The sequence below is a fragment of the Chenopodium album genome, chromosome 1 (assembly GCF_948465745.1).
Source record: "Chenopodium album chromosome 1, dcCheAlbu1.1, whole genome shotgun sequence".
NCBI lineage: Eukaryota > Viridiplantae > Streptophyta > Magnoliopsida > Caryophyllales > Amaranthaceae > Chenopodium > Chenopodium album.
The window spans coordinates 90,982,653-91,000,506 of NC_137834.1; the positions used below are offsets into that span (position 1 = coordinate 90,982,653).

The 17,854-nt window shown below is 35.0% G+C and overlaps 2 protein-coding genes and 1 pseudogene across 2 annotated transcripts; all 3 read left to right on the forward strand.

The window, feature by feature from the left end:
* Positions 1-439: 439 nt before the first annotated feature.
* LOC145626842 (GDSL esterase/lipase At2g23540-like) lies at positions 440-2,523 on the forward strand. Its single transcript, XM_081679316.1, has 5 exons — positions 440-899; positions 1,023-1,153; positions 1,393-1,641; positions 1,734-1,989; positions 2,099-2,523. Exons 1-5 carry the CDS (start codon positions 605-607, stop codon positions 2,320-2,322), a joined length of 1,155 nt encoding a protein of 384 aa, XP_081535442.1. The 5' UTR covers positions 440-604; the 3' UTR covers positions 2,323-2,523.
* A 5,887-nt stretch (positions 2,524-8,410) lies between these two features.
* Positions 8,411-9,990, forward strand: LOC145626848 (dof zinc finger protein DOF3.4 pseudogene; annotated as a pseudogene).
* Positions 9,991-11,661: 1,671 nt separating this feature from the next.
* Positions 11,662-16,475, forward strand: LOC145626859 (nuclear pore complex protein NUP58-like). The gene is made up of 6 exons (XM_081679331.1): positions 11,662-12,199; positions 12,355-12,469; positions 12,867-13,340; positions 13,906-14,416; positions 15,425-15,465; positions 15,929-16,475. The coding sequence occupies exons 1-6, from the start codon at positions 11,892-11,894 to the stop codon at positions 15,962-15,964; spliced, it is 1,485 nt and encodes a 494-aa protein (XP_081535457.1). The 5' UTR covers positions 11,662-11,891; the 3' UTR covers positions 15,965-16,475.
* The last annotated feature ends 1,379 nt before the right edge of the window (positions 16,476-17,854 follow it).

Genomic DNA, 17,854 nt, shown 5'->3' on the forward strand with positions numbered 1-17,854 from the left:
CAAATTAAATGTTCCCCTATAACCAAGAACTCTTCCACCCCCCTAAAACACGTACAATTATATTGTAGCTCCACATCTTGGGTACCTTCTACAATTTTTTTTTTCCCCATCTCAACTAAAAGAATTGTAATTAATTAACTTAAATCACTTTCTACACTAACAACAAAGTCCTCCATGTGTAAGACCAAATTAGAACAAGCAATTATAAACCGTCAACCTAACAACACCTAAGCTTCACCAATAAAACCATTTCTCTACTTACATGCAACGCTCTCACTTTTTCCAAGAGTAACACTTATATTTAGATTGGTTACTATTATACGCTTGTTCAAACTAGTCCATTAATACACCAATTGTTGCTAAACTACCTCCTTGAATTTATCATATATATGCATATCATAATACACCATTCCATATTCTTCTCAAACCATCCATTTACTATTATAAACTTGGGTCAAACCAAATTTATCAATTTCCTCAACGTTACAAGTTTCTTCATACCTTCACATAAATACACATACATCAAACTAATTATCATTTCTCTCTCAGCTTGCTCTCTAAACAACGTGACCGAGAGCTTTGTTTAAGTTTAAGCAAGCTCACAATGGCATTTTCGTATTCTTATTTTGATGTTAATCGTCGAAGAATTAATTTTATTACAACTTTGATGATGGTATCGAGTTTGTCATGTTTGATTCCAATTGGTAATGCGGATGATAATGGTAAAGCGCTAGGAGCTTCCTTTATATTTGGAGACTCTTTGGTTGATGCAGGAAATAATAACTACTTAAGCACATTGTCTAAAGCTGATACAACTCCAAATGGTATTGATTTTAAGGCTTCTGGTGGTACTCCAACCGGGCGTTTTACTAACGGTAGAACCATTGGAGATATTGTAGGTAAATTTTCTTTTCATTTTTTAATCAAATTTTTCGGCCCAGCCTGTTTTAATTGGGCTTAGGCTGAGTTTTAGGCCCAAATAGTTAGTGATCTTTGTTGGTTCTGTTTTTTGGGCCTAACAGGAGAAATGATGGGCATCCCAACTTATGCTACTCCGTTTTTGGCCCCAAATGCTACCGGAAAAGCCATACTATCTGGAGTTAACTATGCCTCAGGTGGTGGTGGAATTTTGAATGCTACTGGAAGAATTTTTGTAAGCTCACCAGATCCTTTTTATTTAATCTAAAATCCGTGTTTTTTTCCTTTATCTTATACAGAATACAAATAACGTATGGATAATTCAATAGTGGTTGGCATTTAACGCTTGTCAATATAGTGCTTCAATCTAATATAAAATCTGGTTATAAATTATTTTATGTTTTTAACACGTTATGTGCTACTTTTTACGTAAAATAGGTTTAAATGAAACATTTAATTATGTTGCAATTGTAGGTAAATAGGCTTGGAATGGATGTCCAAGTTGATTATTTCAACATTACAAGAAAACAAATTGACCAATTGTTGGGAGCATCCAGTGCAAGAGATTACATACAGAAAAAATCAATATTCTCAGTTACAGTTGGATCAAATGATTTCCTCAATAATTACTTGCTTCCGGTTATTTCTATTGGAGCCAGAATTTCTCAAACTGCTGACTCCTTTACTGATGACATGATTAATCATCTAAGAGACCAGCTTACAGTAAGCATTACCTCTTCTTTTACTAATCTCTTGTAATTATCGCGGTATCTTAATTTAAGAAGCTGATGTTGTATACGATTACTATATGGCAGAGGTTATATAGGTTGGATGGTAGGAAATTTGTGGTGGCGAATGTTGGACCGATTGGGTGCATTCCTTATCAGAAGACAATTAATCAGTTGAACGAAAATGAATGTGTGGATTTGGCTGATAAGCTAGCACGTCAATACAATGCCAAATTAAAGGATCTTCTTGTTCAGTTGGGAGAAACTCTTCCTGAATCCACCTTTGTTTACGCGAATGTCTATGATCTTGTCTTGGAACTTATCACTAATTACAAGAAATATGGTACGTGTCACACTAACGAGTAGTCTGTTATAACAAACTTGGTCTAATTAAAATCAGATATAGAGAACAAGGTCTTAAGTATTTTTCTTGATTATTGATTATTGTGTAGGGTTTAGCACAGCAAGCAGAGCATGTTGTGGAAATGGAGGGCAATTCGCGGGAATAATTCCATGTGGACCGAGCTCGAGTTTGTGTACTGACCGCGATAAACATGTGTTTTGGGATCCTTACCACCCAAGCGAGGCGGCTAATGTATTGTTAGCCAAACAACTACTTGATGGAGACACCAAGTACATTTCTCCCATGAACCTTCGGCAACTTAGGAACCATTGATTGTGGATGCTCCTATGTTTTATACATGTACTTTTGTGTATGTATTATTGCCTCTAGTTGAGTTTGTTTCCCCTTATTCATGTCATATAACAAATGTTTTTGTAACTTTACCTTGAGAAATTAGTATACCTCAAATGTAATGTAATTTTTTTAATATTTTACAATTATTTCCATATATATATAAGACATTACTCAAACATTAAAAAGTAAAAACACAGTGTTGAAAAAAATTGCCCAGTCTATCTTCAAGTCATACAAGTCAATTTTAATTACCAAATTGTTGCACACCAACTGTGCGTTTTTATCAAATTATCATTACGTTGTACCAACACTACCAACTAGGCAACAATATCAAATGTCACTATTAATCATCTCCAATTTTGCATACCAATTTCTATAATTTATTCTTTTTTTTTTTTTAACTTCTTTAACAATTGCTTAACATTGCAATGGGCCTGGTTGGTTTGGATCGGCGAAATTCAGACTGGACTTGATATTGGAATCATGAATACTGGCTGGCTCAATTAGGGCTTTACGTTTTTTTTTTTTTTCTTTATCTTACTAATTTTGGTCATATCATACTTCGTATATTACGAGTATGTATTCCATATTTTCTCAACTTTTTGTTAACTGCATTAATCTAACTTTTATTCTTGTCAATACATTACAATGAGTCAATGGCCTTCAGTAAAAGGTCGTTATGTTAGTTTAGTGATTATTAGACTTGTGAGAATATGCAAAGAGCGAGGATTGATGTTAATCATGTTATTGTTATGCAGTGTATTTTTCTTGATTCCATGGTTACTAATCAAACATGTGAGTGAATAAATTTTGAAAATTTGTGTGATTATCATTTTTTAAGCCGGCGTGTCACTCATGGTTATTCATTCTAATGGTTCGTTTTGTACCCAGACCATTCAGCTACAGTTACAATTAGCTACGGAGTACTCCATACTATTCTAAATAAGAATATGTATCATCAGTTTTAAAGAACCAATCCGCACCTTGTTTTCATGAATATTGTACGTCTGTACCTAAACAACCTAATTAGGGTCTCGTGAGGTCATTATCATCCCCTAAAACATTAATTGGCGGTACTATTGTTATTCACCTTAAATCTAATTTGATTAAGACGGAATGAACAGAATTAGTACGACTTAAGTAGGTACATAACATGGATGCATTTTCAAGGCAGCTTCAATTCATGTAGTAGACAAAAATCAAACCCCAGACCATTCAAATTTCAAAGCCATCAGTATCAAATCATAGGTGACTGTACTATATAGACGCATGGATACTGTATAGTGCTCCGAATTTGGTTAAATTGTAATAGTGCAATTGACAAGCTATGTGATAAATTGATTTGACATCAATTAAGTTGGGAAAAAGAGTAACGGTTGAAATAAACACGAAATTATAAATGAGAGAAAATAATATATACAACCATTATTTACCATCATCTTCACTGCAGAAATGGTGCAGAAAGATGTTGTCCATTACAAATACAAACTAATAACCATGATCTGAGCCATGACAGGTAGAGGAGAGAAAATATATATTTTTTTTTTAAAAAAAAGGAATCAAGAAAAGGCCAAAGAAGAAAAGGATGAGGGGAGGTGAAGGACAAATATCTGGAAGATGTATTATGTATGTACTGTACGTAAAATAAAAACTACGGAGTATAGGTATAAGTGAATATTTGAAGAGTGTCACTGTGTCAGTTTTTAACATGCTCTGTTTGAGTAGGTTGGGGTGTCAAAAACCTACCGAATAACCCGATCCGATCCGAAACAAATCTTAAAAAATTAAATTTATACATTGTATATAAGAATTTAGCATGATTCAGATTTATAAATAGGTCCAACCCGACTCAACTTCACCAAACCCGACCTGGACACCCGAATGAATTGACTGTAGGGGAAAAATATCAAAATATGCAGTGTATATTACGTGTATGTAATGTCGCATACAATAATGTGTTTGATTACATGGGTTGGGCTGGGTATGTATGTTGAATAGTTGATTGAAATTAGGCTTGTTGTGTTGAGAGTGACGTGTGAGCATCCTCTGTGTTGCAGAGAGACATACTGCATTTTGTATCCCTCGCGTGGGATTGTTATTCGCTCCTATCTCCTCCAACAATGCATGCATTTGCATTATGCTTTGTGTTGTATTTTTGTTGTTCATATTCTTTTATTTGTCTTTTTTTTCTTCTGTCTGATACTCTGATCCATCTGAAACATACATGGAGTATGCATAATGTTTCTGATATGACCAAATTGAGGGTTGTATAAGGTCATATCACTATTACAATACATTTCTAATAATTAAATATACGGATACAATAAGTTCAAGCTAAGAGAAATATAAACTTAAGTACGGAGTATAAGTGAAGATAACACAACTTATATGAAATTCGTAGTCGGTGTAGTTCCAAAAGGAGAAGAAAAAAATAAAAAAAAGGGGAATGAAAGGTTGGAGGGGAATTCTAGCTTAACAAATAACTGTCCTACTTTACCCAAATCATGATACCTTCTTATTGTATTTAATAATAATTGCTAATCGATCATACTAATCTTTTCAGCACATCAACTTACAATAGTCTTCGGTCACTTTGAGTTGATGTGTTATTCCTTGTTATCAAAATCACATAACGACAAAAATTAGGGACAAAGACGATGATATTAACTTTAAGATCATATGAAGTTCAATGTCCATTCACCACAAAAATCAACTTGATTTTGTGTTAAATATCTTATTTTAATAAATGCGTAGTATAAATAACTAATCATCTATTCATCTTGTTGAACCGTTAAGGTAGTGTATACACTCCGTAGCATATATAAGTACGTAGTCTATATTATGAGACCGCAAACTATTACGGAGTAGAGCAAGGTCGTCTTCCTAGAAAGATTAAAAGATAAAATTAATAATGATGCATTCACTACTCCAACTTGGATTAGTGCTAACAAAACTTGTAGTCGTCGTAAGAAACTTGGTATACTCTTACTAATAGGATAAATTAGTCTTAGGAGTAACTTGAATTACTAATTATGTGGGTCAGGGTGAGTAGTGGTAGAGCCTAGTAGTACAAGGGAGTAGAGGAAAAGGACAAGGGGGGTGAAGAGAATAGGTGTGTTAAGGGAACAGTGAGGCGAGAAATCAGGGGCAGAGAGAGTACGGAAGAGAGAGAAATGGAAGAAGAAGAATGAGATGAGATGCCGAAATCAGAGGAGCAAAACCAGTAATTGTATACCACGCTTCTCCGACACTATCATAATACCTACCAAATGTGAATGCTTATTGGATATTGGATATTGGTTATTGCCTTATTGCTTCTCTTCTTCCATTTTACCGCTCATCTCGTTCAAACTTGGCCCCCCCTTCTTTCACCCCTCCACTTAAGCCGCCCTATTATATGTTGCTTCATTTTACACACTTTTTTTTTTTTTTAATAATCACTCTATTTTTTAAGAAGACTTTAGAAGGTAATTAAATTAATGAGATTTTATATACACATGTATTCCAAATAATACTGTATATTTTCCAAATCAAAAGGTTAAATTGAATAAAATCTACCACGTTTTTTGTATTTGGCTTTTCCTAATATCTACTATACTTACGACACATACTATATATACAGTAACAATACTCCATTTAACTGTTTAAGGGACCTAAATTCTTTTTGTGAATGAGTAAAGGTTGGAAGGCATTATCTATAAAATCAAACTTTTTTTGTTTTAAAAGAAAAAATATATAAATTTTATGGCAGTCTTCTCTTATGACTAAACCCTACCTTATTAAGAGGTTTAGGTCTACTAGACTACTAATGGATTTATATCTCAATGAGTGTAATGAAAATAGCCTAAAGCTTGATAAAATCAATCTTAAACAAATGTAACTTAATACTCCCTAAGTCCCTATCAAAGTGGTAGGTAAGGCATTCAAATAAATAACTTCACTCGGAAGGTTGAGAACTTTGTCAGTGCAAATATTGCATAGAAAAAAGTTGTAGTGTTCTTGATGAAATGTATAAATGTTCCACACAATGACTTATTATTTACTATTTGGTAGTTTGTATTAGAAATGATGTTGGGATTTTTCAACCTTATAATTATGATCTTTTATGGAATTAAAAGAAAGGAGAAAAAGTATTACAAGGATCCGACTAGAGGAGGGCATGGACAGGGTCGGCACAAGCTAAGGGTTGACCAAACACGATACAAAAATGGCATATGGTATGAGAAGCACGTTAATAAGCCATTGGTTATGTATGAATATCAAATTAAAAAGTTGACATAGGTCTAGCAACACATGGGCCTACAAAACCCGACTTGTGCCCATCTTTAGCTTCAACACTTTAATTTATAGGCTCATCGATGAATAGAAGTATTATCATTTCTATATGATATGAAGAATAACTGCCGACTTAATTTATAAATGGAGCTATATAATTCAATTACTTGTATTTTTTTTTTCTTTTCGGTGATTCACAATTAGAATATTTGATTACTTATTAATAGTTACGTGAGTTGCTTGCCGATCAAAATTCATGAATATGTTAAACAGACATATGGACCAAATTGTCAAACATATATTCTGAAGAGTCATAGTTTAGGTGTTCTACAGTTGTTCTAAACTTCTCATGATGCATGAACTTGGTCTTAATTATTCTTAAATCTTTAAAATGTATAACAGATTAACAATGAACAAACTAACTAGCAGAAATATTTGAAATTCATTCAATGAACCGGCACTCTATTTGAATAACTTTGTGTTCGACTTTTTACTCGATTTATATTTCTTATTTTTGTATATTTTGATACAATTGTGTGTATTTGCAAATAAACTGATTCATGTTTGCATGGTTTGTCCTTGATCATTTATGTGATATTTTTATTTTTTATATAATAATTTTATACTTTTAATTTGTCATATAATATGCTATTGAGAATTTTGCATGACAAACTAATTAGCCAGTGCAACTGGTCGATATTGTATTTAATCCTGCAAGATATTAAAGAAAAATTCAGACCATCATCATCATGGATCACTAATTATTATCCTAACTTTAAATGATTGCATATAATCTTCATATTCTTAGGTTTGAAAAGTGAACGAGAGAGAGCCACTATGACCCGTGCATATTTTTTAGCAGGCATGATAGTATAGTACTATTACAATTTTAGAACTTTCAAGAATGGATTCTTTTTAAGTTTTCTCTTGTGCCCCAGCATTATCATTCCTTCTTTCTATTGCATGGTTAATGCTTTGACTCGTGTGTCATGTAATGTATTGAGTCCACAAAATTTATGTTGCTATTATAATTATACCTCTATCTTAAAGACTAAAGTAATATTCACATTTCACATATGTATTTTAATCAAAACCAAAAAGAGGAAAGAAAATTCAGCAAATTCATAAAATCATATATGTAAGACAACGAACTTTTACTTGGATTTAGAATATAATAAAACTACTAGTTGCCTCTACAATAGAGACTTGAGAGTGTTTGGTTGAGACTTTGACAGAATATTTTAATTGTGAGAATTAGAATATAAGATTAACACCAATTACCAAAAGAGATTGAAACCAATATTTTATCACAATCCTAGTCAAATATAGTACTTATATTGTTTAGAATGATGCTAGCTAGCATGTTTATTTTACTCAGCAATACTTTTATTGATCATCTATCTAAACAATGAATCAGATAATTCATATAATCTGATTGTTACTTATTTAATTAATCATACACTTAACACTAACGATAATAACTAGCTAAATCAACTAATACAATCGACTAATAACATCAAATCTAAGTATTGAATTAACAAACTACATCAGAGTATGCACTAACAATAAATGTCAAAGGCAAATCAAAAGTTCAAAACAGAATCAACAACATTAGCCTTGAACCCTTGACAACAAAAAGGCCCTAGTCCCCCACATAAATCCAGTTCGATTCTAATATCTGAGCAAAAGATTTTTTACCTCATTTGCCTAAGCCCTTACAATAATACAAACAAACTTTCTACCCTTTACCAAATTTTGGTCAAAGACAATCTGGAGAAACAGCACTATAAAATGACAGATACCCAAAACCATGAATATCACATACTCGTAAATCACTCTCCTAATTATAAAAAATAATAATAAAACAAAAAAAAAAAAAACAGTAATATTGGCAAGTCCTTATCCATTAACTTATTATGTCTCACTGAAAAGAAAACAAAAAAAAGAATTATCAAAATTCTCCCCAAACACCCGACTGATTAACTGAATAAAGCTGTTCTCAATTCTCCTCACTGTTTGCCTTCTTCTGCATGCTCTGCCTCTTCTCACAATCTCACTACTACCACTCTCCATATTAATACCCTTCTTCCTCCCTTTTTTTCTCTCAATCAAATTAAACAAACACATACACCCTTACTCAAACTCAAAACTCCTCTTAACTATTCTCCTTTGAATTATTAACCCACATACACATATGCCGACCGAGGCGGCCGAAAGACGGGCGGTAAGGGCGCAACAGATGGGAGCGCCGTTACCGCCTGTGGAACAACAAGACCCACTCCCTTGTCCACGTTGCACTTCAACCAACACAAAATTCTGTTACTACAACAACTACAACTTCTCTCAGCCACGTCACTTTTGTAAGTCTTGCCGTCGTTACTGGACCCACGGTGGCACCCTCCGTGACATCCCTGTTGGTGGTGGGTCCCGTAAGACGGCTAAGCGCTCACGTACTTCTTCATCATTGGTTACTTCTACGACTTCTACTTCTTCCGGTGTTTCTATTGGGCCGGGTCTTGAGCCCATACCCGTTTCTCACCAGGCTACTCCTGTTTATGTTTCACTTCCTTCGACTACGGTTGGCGGCGGCGGCGGGTTTACTTCGTTGCTGAGTAGTGGTGGGCCTGGTGGGATACTGGCTTTAGGTGGGTTTGGGCTTGGGCTTGGGCTTGATGAAGTTGGGTTTGGGCTTGGACGTGGGGTGTGGGCTTTTCCTCATCATGAAGTTGGCTCGTATGTGAATGGTGGCAACGGCGGCGGTTGTGGAGGAGCAGGTGGTGGTGGAGAAGGGGGTGTGAGTAGAAGTGACACGTGGCACATGGAGAGTGGTGAAGTGGTTGGGTTTGTTGGTGGTGAATGTTATAATTCCTTACCAGAACTTGCAATTTCGACAACGGGCAATGGTCTAAAGTGAGATTAATCAATTTCTCCTCCAATTCCCTTTTTTTTTTTTATCTTAGAAAATTAAAAAATCATTAAATTATTGTAGTTTTTGTTTTATACTGCGTACTAATGTTATGGTTATGGTGGAACTGGGACTGGGAGGGTATGGCTGTAATTTTGAAGGGGGGGTTAGGTAGGTTAATGTGGAAATTGAGTGAAATTTCAGTAGTGTAATTGAACCTGCTATGAACAGCTTGAGATCATATTATCATATGTAGTGATTAGTGAGTTTTGGTGGTTGTAATGCCTTTAATTTGTTTTCTATGAATAGAAGATAGCCTGGGTTAATGATTAATGAATACTAAACCCAATTGTTTCTTGATCTCCCCGTCCTTTATTTTACTTGTCTCATTTAAGCTAGTTATCTACTAGTATCACTAAATATAGTCATAGACAAGTAAGATGGGACGAAGGCATATTGATAGAATGATACGGAGTAGTATTTTTTTGTCTTAGTAATTAATCCATTGTTGAGCTAAAATGCTTCTTAGATTCCGCGATCCCCTTCATTGTTATAGCTACTGTAGTAGGAACATTATTATACTCTGTGATAGTGTGATACTCTGCATATAATTGAAGGATTTGAAGTTTTCCATGATAATGGGATCGCATAGTACATTAGTACGTAATCACAAAAACATTACGGAGTATTATTATAAAAACGTAGGTGGATAAAGATCGAGTTCTTATCTATAAAGTGATGTTTATTAAACTGGGAATCCCTATGAAAAAAACTACTCATTAGTCGTCAAACTACTTGGATATAATATTAATTGCAGTTAAAATCAATATTCTACATTTCTACACATCCTTGGATTTAGCCTATGAAAATGTACGTGAAAAACTTGTCACGACTCCTTGATTTAAAAAAAAAAAAAAAAAAAAAAGGGTAGGCTAGTTGAGTTCTACTTCGTATTTGTCTATGATGAAACAATAACATACATGTACTTTAAATTTGTATATATTGCCGCTTTTCTATTTAATGAGAAAAATACACTACCAAGTCAAAGAATATCTAACTCACAAAAGAGGTTAGAAAAGTTAACTAGATCTCCGACTTTCAGGCGTAAAGTCACGGATTGAATCTCCAACTAGTTGTCCCCACTCAATAGCATCACACACATTTGTGTTGAAATTAGGTACATTAATTTGATCGATCTAACTTGTCTTTTTAATAAACAACCTACGGAGTACAATTTGGCAATTTCAGTATAGTAATATCGATAAGTAGTCAGAAAATATGAATATCAAATTTTTTTTATGTATTTGGGCACTATGGGTAGTATGAAATTGATGAGTTTTGATATCATAGGAGTCTCATTAGTTTTTCCCCGCATCTGTCCTTTTGATAACCCGTCATATATCCACTAGACCATTACTCTGTACTTTACAATCCTTATTATTACGTACAAGATGAAGTAAACTCCTAAATAGGTCTCTAGATGTAATACGAAGGTATATGCACCTAGTGGATTATAGAATTTGTTATATACATCCGGGTGTACCATACGCCCAATCAATCTAAGTTTAGTTTTTGCTATTCATTTGATGATAAAATGAAAAACAATCATTAAAATGGGAACAAATACTTATGGGTGTACGGTATAGGTGTATATAACAATATATTAATACATTATGGATGTCAACTTAAATGATAGAACGAACATTGGATGTCTACTTATAATTTATAAAGGCTACCATGAATGGTGGGTATTGGCCAACTGGATAGGTGGTGTATATAGAAATTTTAGATCAGCACGAGTGTGAGGGGATTGAGGGGGCATTCCGCATTCGCACCCACTCTATTTATAAAATTTAGGCCGGCACAAGTATGAGGGGATTGAGGGGGCATTCGCACCCACTCTATTTATAAAATTTTAGGTCGGAACGATTATGAGGGGATTGAGGGGGCATTCCCACCCATTATGTTTAACAAGTGAGCTCAAGTCAAAACCAAAGTTCAAACAAGCTAAGCATTACTTGTGTAAGGGAGTACAAAAACAAGATCTTTTATGTTTGGGCTTAGACTTATAATAGACGCTAACATATAAATACGAAATGGCGAAAACCGGCCCAAACCGTAATTTGGGGCACCGAACTTAACTTCCAAGATCTTAAATATTATTGCTTCATTCATCAGCTTCCCTCTTCGACTAGGGTTTTTTAAAACCCAGAATAACAGTCGAAAGGGGTTTTTGTTTTTCAATTTCCCCCAAAATTTCTTCCATTTTTTACAATCGCGCCAATTTAGCAACCAAATTTCATTCTTCAAACCCTTTCAATTTACAAATGCTACATTTTCTCTCTCCTCCACTAGCCAAGATTTAACAATGTCGTCTTTCTCTCTCTTCTCAACTCCCCAACAACAGCAACAACAACAATCTCCCTTTCAATTGCAAACACAACCCCAACAACAATCGAATCCTTTCTTGCAACAACAACAACAGCAGCAGCAACAGCAACAACAACAACAGCAGCAGCAACAATTTCAATTCCAACAGCAGCAGCAACAGCAGCAACAACAGCAGCAGCAACAACAGCAATTGTTTTTGTTTACAAATGAGAAAACCCCAGCAAGTTACAGTACTAAATGGGCAGATCTTCACCCTGATTCCCAGAAAGTTCTCTTGCAAATTGAGTAAAGTTTCTTTCTTGGCTTCTTTTCTTTTGATTTTCCTTTTTGTTTTTAAATTTTCTGTTTTAATTGATGGGAGTTTTCTTGATTTTGATTTAATTTCCATTTTAATTGATGGCCGTGTTTTTATATTTTAATTTTGATTTTTGGGTTATTAGGGATAGAATACTGGAGTACAGAGGTGAGAGTCAGAGTTTAGATCAATGTAACCGCCTCTTCGATTCTTCGGTCTCCAATAATACTTTCGAGCTTGATGCTAGCCGCATTCTTCAGGTTACTTATTTTCTCACTGTTTATGTTAATCTTGTTTTTGTTATTTTTTCGAACTTTATGTCAAATGTAGGTTGTTGCCGGAGTTGCCTTGTATTGTGAAACTCGAACTATATGGTGTTGCTAGTCGCATTGTTAAGTTAAGCCTTCATGATTGATATTCCCAAAAAGGCTACTAATGAAACTTGTGTAGTCTCTCCATTATTGTAATTAAATTATTAATGAAATTTGTGTACTCTCTCCATTATTGAAATTTAGTGTCTAAATTTCGTTTCGTGTAGTACGAATTGATAGTAAATGTGCATGATAGTCCTGCATTTAGGCATCAGACCTCTATATAGATTTTTCCCTTTTAATGTCAGAGAAGAACATTGAGAGCAATATTTTGATGTTCTCACAGGAACTTGGCGGAATTAGTACATCCATGGAAAGACAGAAAGTGACATTGCACGAGTTGATGGGTGGTGTAAAGGAAATGCTAAGAAACACCGAGATTGCCATTCGTTCTTTTATGATTCTTCGGCCAAGGTTTCTTCATCAAAAAGGTGGAACTGCTTCAAATACTACTGCATCAGCCCAAACCCCTGGTACATCAACAACACCTGGCGGATCAAGTCAAGCAGCTGCCAGCTCTATGGTGCCAGTAAACGATTTTTACAGTGGGGTTCCAAAGAAACCATCTCCATTTATGCAGCAAACAGTTGCTAGATTTGAGAAGTACATAGGGGAGTGCCGGCAATGGATTGAGGAGTTAGAGCAGCTTCTACTCTCAGATTCTGATCGAAATTCTATAACTTTTAACTCATCGGTTTTGCAGTCTTTTCCTAAAGTTCTGACCAATGTACATGAATTTTTTGTGCACGTGGCTGCTAAGGTAATCAGACATGCAATTGAATGCTAAATTTATCTGTATTTAGTTATTTCTGGTTTGTATTGCAGTATTCCGAAATTTCTTGCATATGCATAAAACGTTGGTTGTTTAATTAGCAAGTGTTGTAGATGCTGCTTAACTGTTGGTTAAGCTGATAGCCTCTTTTGCGTAGGCAATACATCTGGACAGGACATTTCATCGCAGAGTATTACAATTGTTTAGTCTTTGTAACCAATTGATCTTGTAAGGGGGGACAAGAAAGCACTCGTGAGGGACTTTGTTCATGGGAAGTGCCTTTGTAGTGCAATGATATGTCAACTGCTTTAGTATGTTGGTGAATTGTCCATCCTTATCCATAGTGGTTGTGTAATTTTTTTTTTTCTGATGACTGATTTATCATTATACTTCCTGTTGCTTCTGCTTTGCATTGGCTTTTGCAGTTTTGTATGCCTCTCAAAATGTTTTGCCTCTTAGTGTAAAGTTAACCATCAGTATTCCTTTTGGTTATTTCCTGCTCTTCCTCGATTCCCTTGTGAAAATCGATGAATTCTGTGTTACATTGTTTCAGGTTGAAAGTATTCATCAGTACATTGAATCCATGAGAACAGCATATCTTGCTGACCAGAGACGTCGTGGGGATGTTGGTGACCCATTTTTGGAGGCTGACAGGCGTGAAGTGGCCAGACAAGAAGCAGCTGCTAAAAGAGTGCACCCAACATTGCATCTGCCAGCAGCACCACAGCCAACAACTCAGGTTGCTGGATTGTTTGCTAGCTCAGGGGCTCCTGGGGTATCTACCGCACCACAGACTTCTGGAGCACCAGTGTCATCTTCAGCTGGAACTGGGTTTTCTCTCTTTGGAGCTACTCCTGCTAGCACGTCCTCATCTTCTCTGTTTTCAACCCCTGCATCTGCTTCAGGGGGCCTTTTTTCTACATCTATGGCCTCTCCTCAAACCTCACTCTTCCCTTCCTCATCACCGGCATTTCCATCAGCCTCAACAGCCTCCTTATTTGGTGGCAGTGCTCCTGCTTCTGCACCAGCTGGAAACTCCCTATTCTCAACTCCTTTTGGTTCAGGTACATAACACTTCAAGCTTACTTGAATACTTTCTGTGTAATAGTATTGAATTAAGGACCTGGTAGATCTTATTTATATATTAGTTAGTATTTATGTGTTTCTCTCCAGTGGGGATGGACTTTTATATACACACTTGTTTTTAAGTGAGTATGTAAGTACATACAGTTAAGAGACCTATGGCCCAGTCCCTATAATTAGGCTACCTTAAAGAACATGCTGCTTTAAAATCTCACTAATATCATTGCAGCCTGAATTTGGTGTATCATATGAATTTTTTTCCTGGCAGGAGCTCAATGGATCGACTATTGAGTTGTTGTTGCCTTGTCGTCCTTTATCATTTTTATACTAGCATTTTTTAAGGGTTCATAAATTGATGTAACTGATTGGGTGATTAGGAGCCTCGTTGGTTAACTGATTGCCCAATATAGTATCACAGAAGCCGAAGCTTTATTCTTGTACATATCTGTGAGCATATGGCTTATTTGTGTCTACATCCCACCAGGATACTGAGGAAAAAAAAAATCTTGATTGAAACATCTATGCTGTTTTGGACATCCTTTTCTGTCTGGATGGAATGTTGATTGCACATGCTCTATCAATCTATCACAGAGTGTCTTTTTTTAAAGAGATTTGGACCTGTGGAGGCAGTTGTTTATAATTATGCTTTTTATGCTGTTTGTTTTCAACCGTTTTGTATTCATATAGTTTCTTTGGATTTATTTAGAGGTTTCATAAATTTCCGGCTTTTTTTATTTTTTGCATTTTGGGCCATAATGTAATTTCACCTTCTACGTGGTTTGAGCAGTTAAATTTATATCAATCTTCTTTTATTTCATTTAATTTGCTATATTGCTATTCTTTGTATGCTTTGATCCATGTATAAAAATATACCACGTATATAGTATCCGATGTATTCTTATCTGATCAATGCATAAAGGATCACTTATTTTGTGCAAAATTGGTGGATTTTGTCATTCTTTTGATTCCTGATTTCCCTTGATTAACAGGTTCTGCATTAGGATCAGGGTCAAGCTTTGGAGCTACAAATGTAAGTCAAAGTCTCATTCATTTATGGTTGCTAACATTAATCCTTCTATACCACTCTCTGCAGTCTGTCTCGTATTTTTTCCTGTTTTTTTTTATTTTTTTATTTTGGTATGTTCCAAAATTACTACTTTATTACAGTATGTTATCTTTTTTGGTAAAGTCCTCCCACCCCCTCCCTCCCCATGTGATGTGTATACCACATTTCTGCTTGCCAATTTTTTTTCCCCATGTGATCACATCAACCATAGTTTCCAGTATTCTTGTTCATGAAATTATGTTTTATAATTTACAACTTCTTGCTTAGACAATTTTGTGAGAACATTTCTTGCTACATAAGCATATGGTCAGAAAGAACCTGTTGACCTTCAGATATCTTAAGCTGTCGTATATTTTTAAAACAGAGGTCAATATTTTACTGGTGTGTTAATTCTTGTTACTCATCCCATTGCTTTTTGATTTGGCAGAGAGCTAAGCCAAGGTCTCGAACCTCTCGGCGGTAACATGAGCAAGCTAGTCAAGAAATTTTGAGATTATATTCGAGGTTCTCGAATATCTGTGTAGCCGGATATTCTAAAATGCCTTTGAAGCCATCAGTTTACAAATGTCTGTGAAACTGGATATTCTGAAATGGCTTTGAAGTCTGATGTTTTCAAATGAGTGCTGACACCAGTCTTTGCATTTTCAAGCGGATTTGCTTCTACATAATAGTTGCTGCAAGTGGAGCCAACAAGTAGAAAATTGTAGAATAAGCCCTTAGGTATTAGATTCTTATTGTAGATTGCGGATTCTTTCCAACTCTCGAAAGAAAGAGAAAGACTGAGGGAGACAGAGTAGAAAAAGTGTTGTACTGATAGATGGTTGAAGAAAGCTGATGATTTAATTGAGAAGACATTGTCAAAATGTTTGGGGCTAATCTTGTTTGTTATTGTAATTCATTTAACATTTGCCCTGTAACAGATTTCGTATAGGTTTTTGAAAAGCTTTGTGAAGTGTTTGATTTCTGATTATTCATTGCTGAATCTTTGGGAGTCCTGGACTCCTGGTTGCTAAATGGCTGAATGCTCAATCTTGACTAAACCATTAACATGCTTTCATCAAAAGTCTAGAATAAAAAAATGACCTAAGTGTAGGCACGAAAATTTTATCAAGTGTCGTTACATATTATTCGGGTCAAAGTCAAATTGTTGACTCGTGTATATTGACTAAATAGTTCATCTAGGTTACTTTGGCCTATGTGAAATGATATAAGACTCATTTAGTGGTTATCTTGAAACCCTAGCTTGGGAGAACTCTATAAATAGGGCTCTCTTCCCTCATTTCACACACAAGAAAAATCTAGAGAAAAGCGAATTTCGACAACAACAAATCGAGTCATCTGACAACATAGTGTGGAGATTGAAACAGTGGATCATATTAGAGATTGTACTCAAAAAATTATTATATTAATAAAATTAATTTGTTGCATTTATTTTGATTATTTTGCAAACTCAAAATTTGTGTTTACACTAAGTCGGACATAAAAGTAGCCACTTTAAAACAATGGCACAGACGTACAATATCTGACTGTGACACTGTTTTATTCGTTGATGACGTGAAGACCTTTCTTACTAGTTAAAAACATTTGATTAAGTGTTGAAATCTACTAACCTCAACCTATGTGATCAAGTCTATTAAAGCCATCCGGTCATAAATGAATGTTTTATAAGAGAAGGAAATAAAAAGCTGAACTGAAATTAAGATGAAGTGAAGAGACCATAAGAATTCTCCTCGTGAAAAAGTCTTACAAGTGTCGTATATTTTGGTTACTCGTACTCATATTAAATTAGCGTTTAACGAAGATATGAAATTCAGAAAGTTGAAGTGGGAATCACAAAGTCTTATATGTGGTTAGCCATACGGTGTGGCCGCCATCCAATATATGAGTTACTTCGTTAGTGTAATAGGGGTTACATATTCAGTGTTAAAAGGGTTACTTCGTCAGTGTTATAGGAGTTACTCGATCAATGTTACGGTTTACTTAGTCAGTGTTATAGAGGTTACTTTAATATTTTATGAGTGGTCACACGGTGTGGCCAGCCACACACAAGACGGGCCAGGCTTCTTAAAGCGGAAGATAGTAGCTAATATTGAAGTGGTTTTTTATTTTTTTTTTATTTTTTTAACAAAAGATGAAGTGGGTGAGTTGTTGATGTTAGTTCGTTCGGCCTTAAAATTAAGGTTAGTTGTTTCTTATTTGTATGAATTTTTATATAACACGGGATCTTTTGTTCTTCTGGTGATAACAATATAATGGATCTTTTGTTCTTATTGAGCGGGTGTTCATCATGTTGCTTGTAGTTCTAACTTCCAAGTATAGTAATTGTTGTAGTTGGTATTTATACATCCTTGAG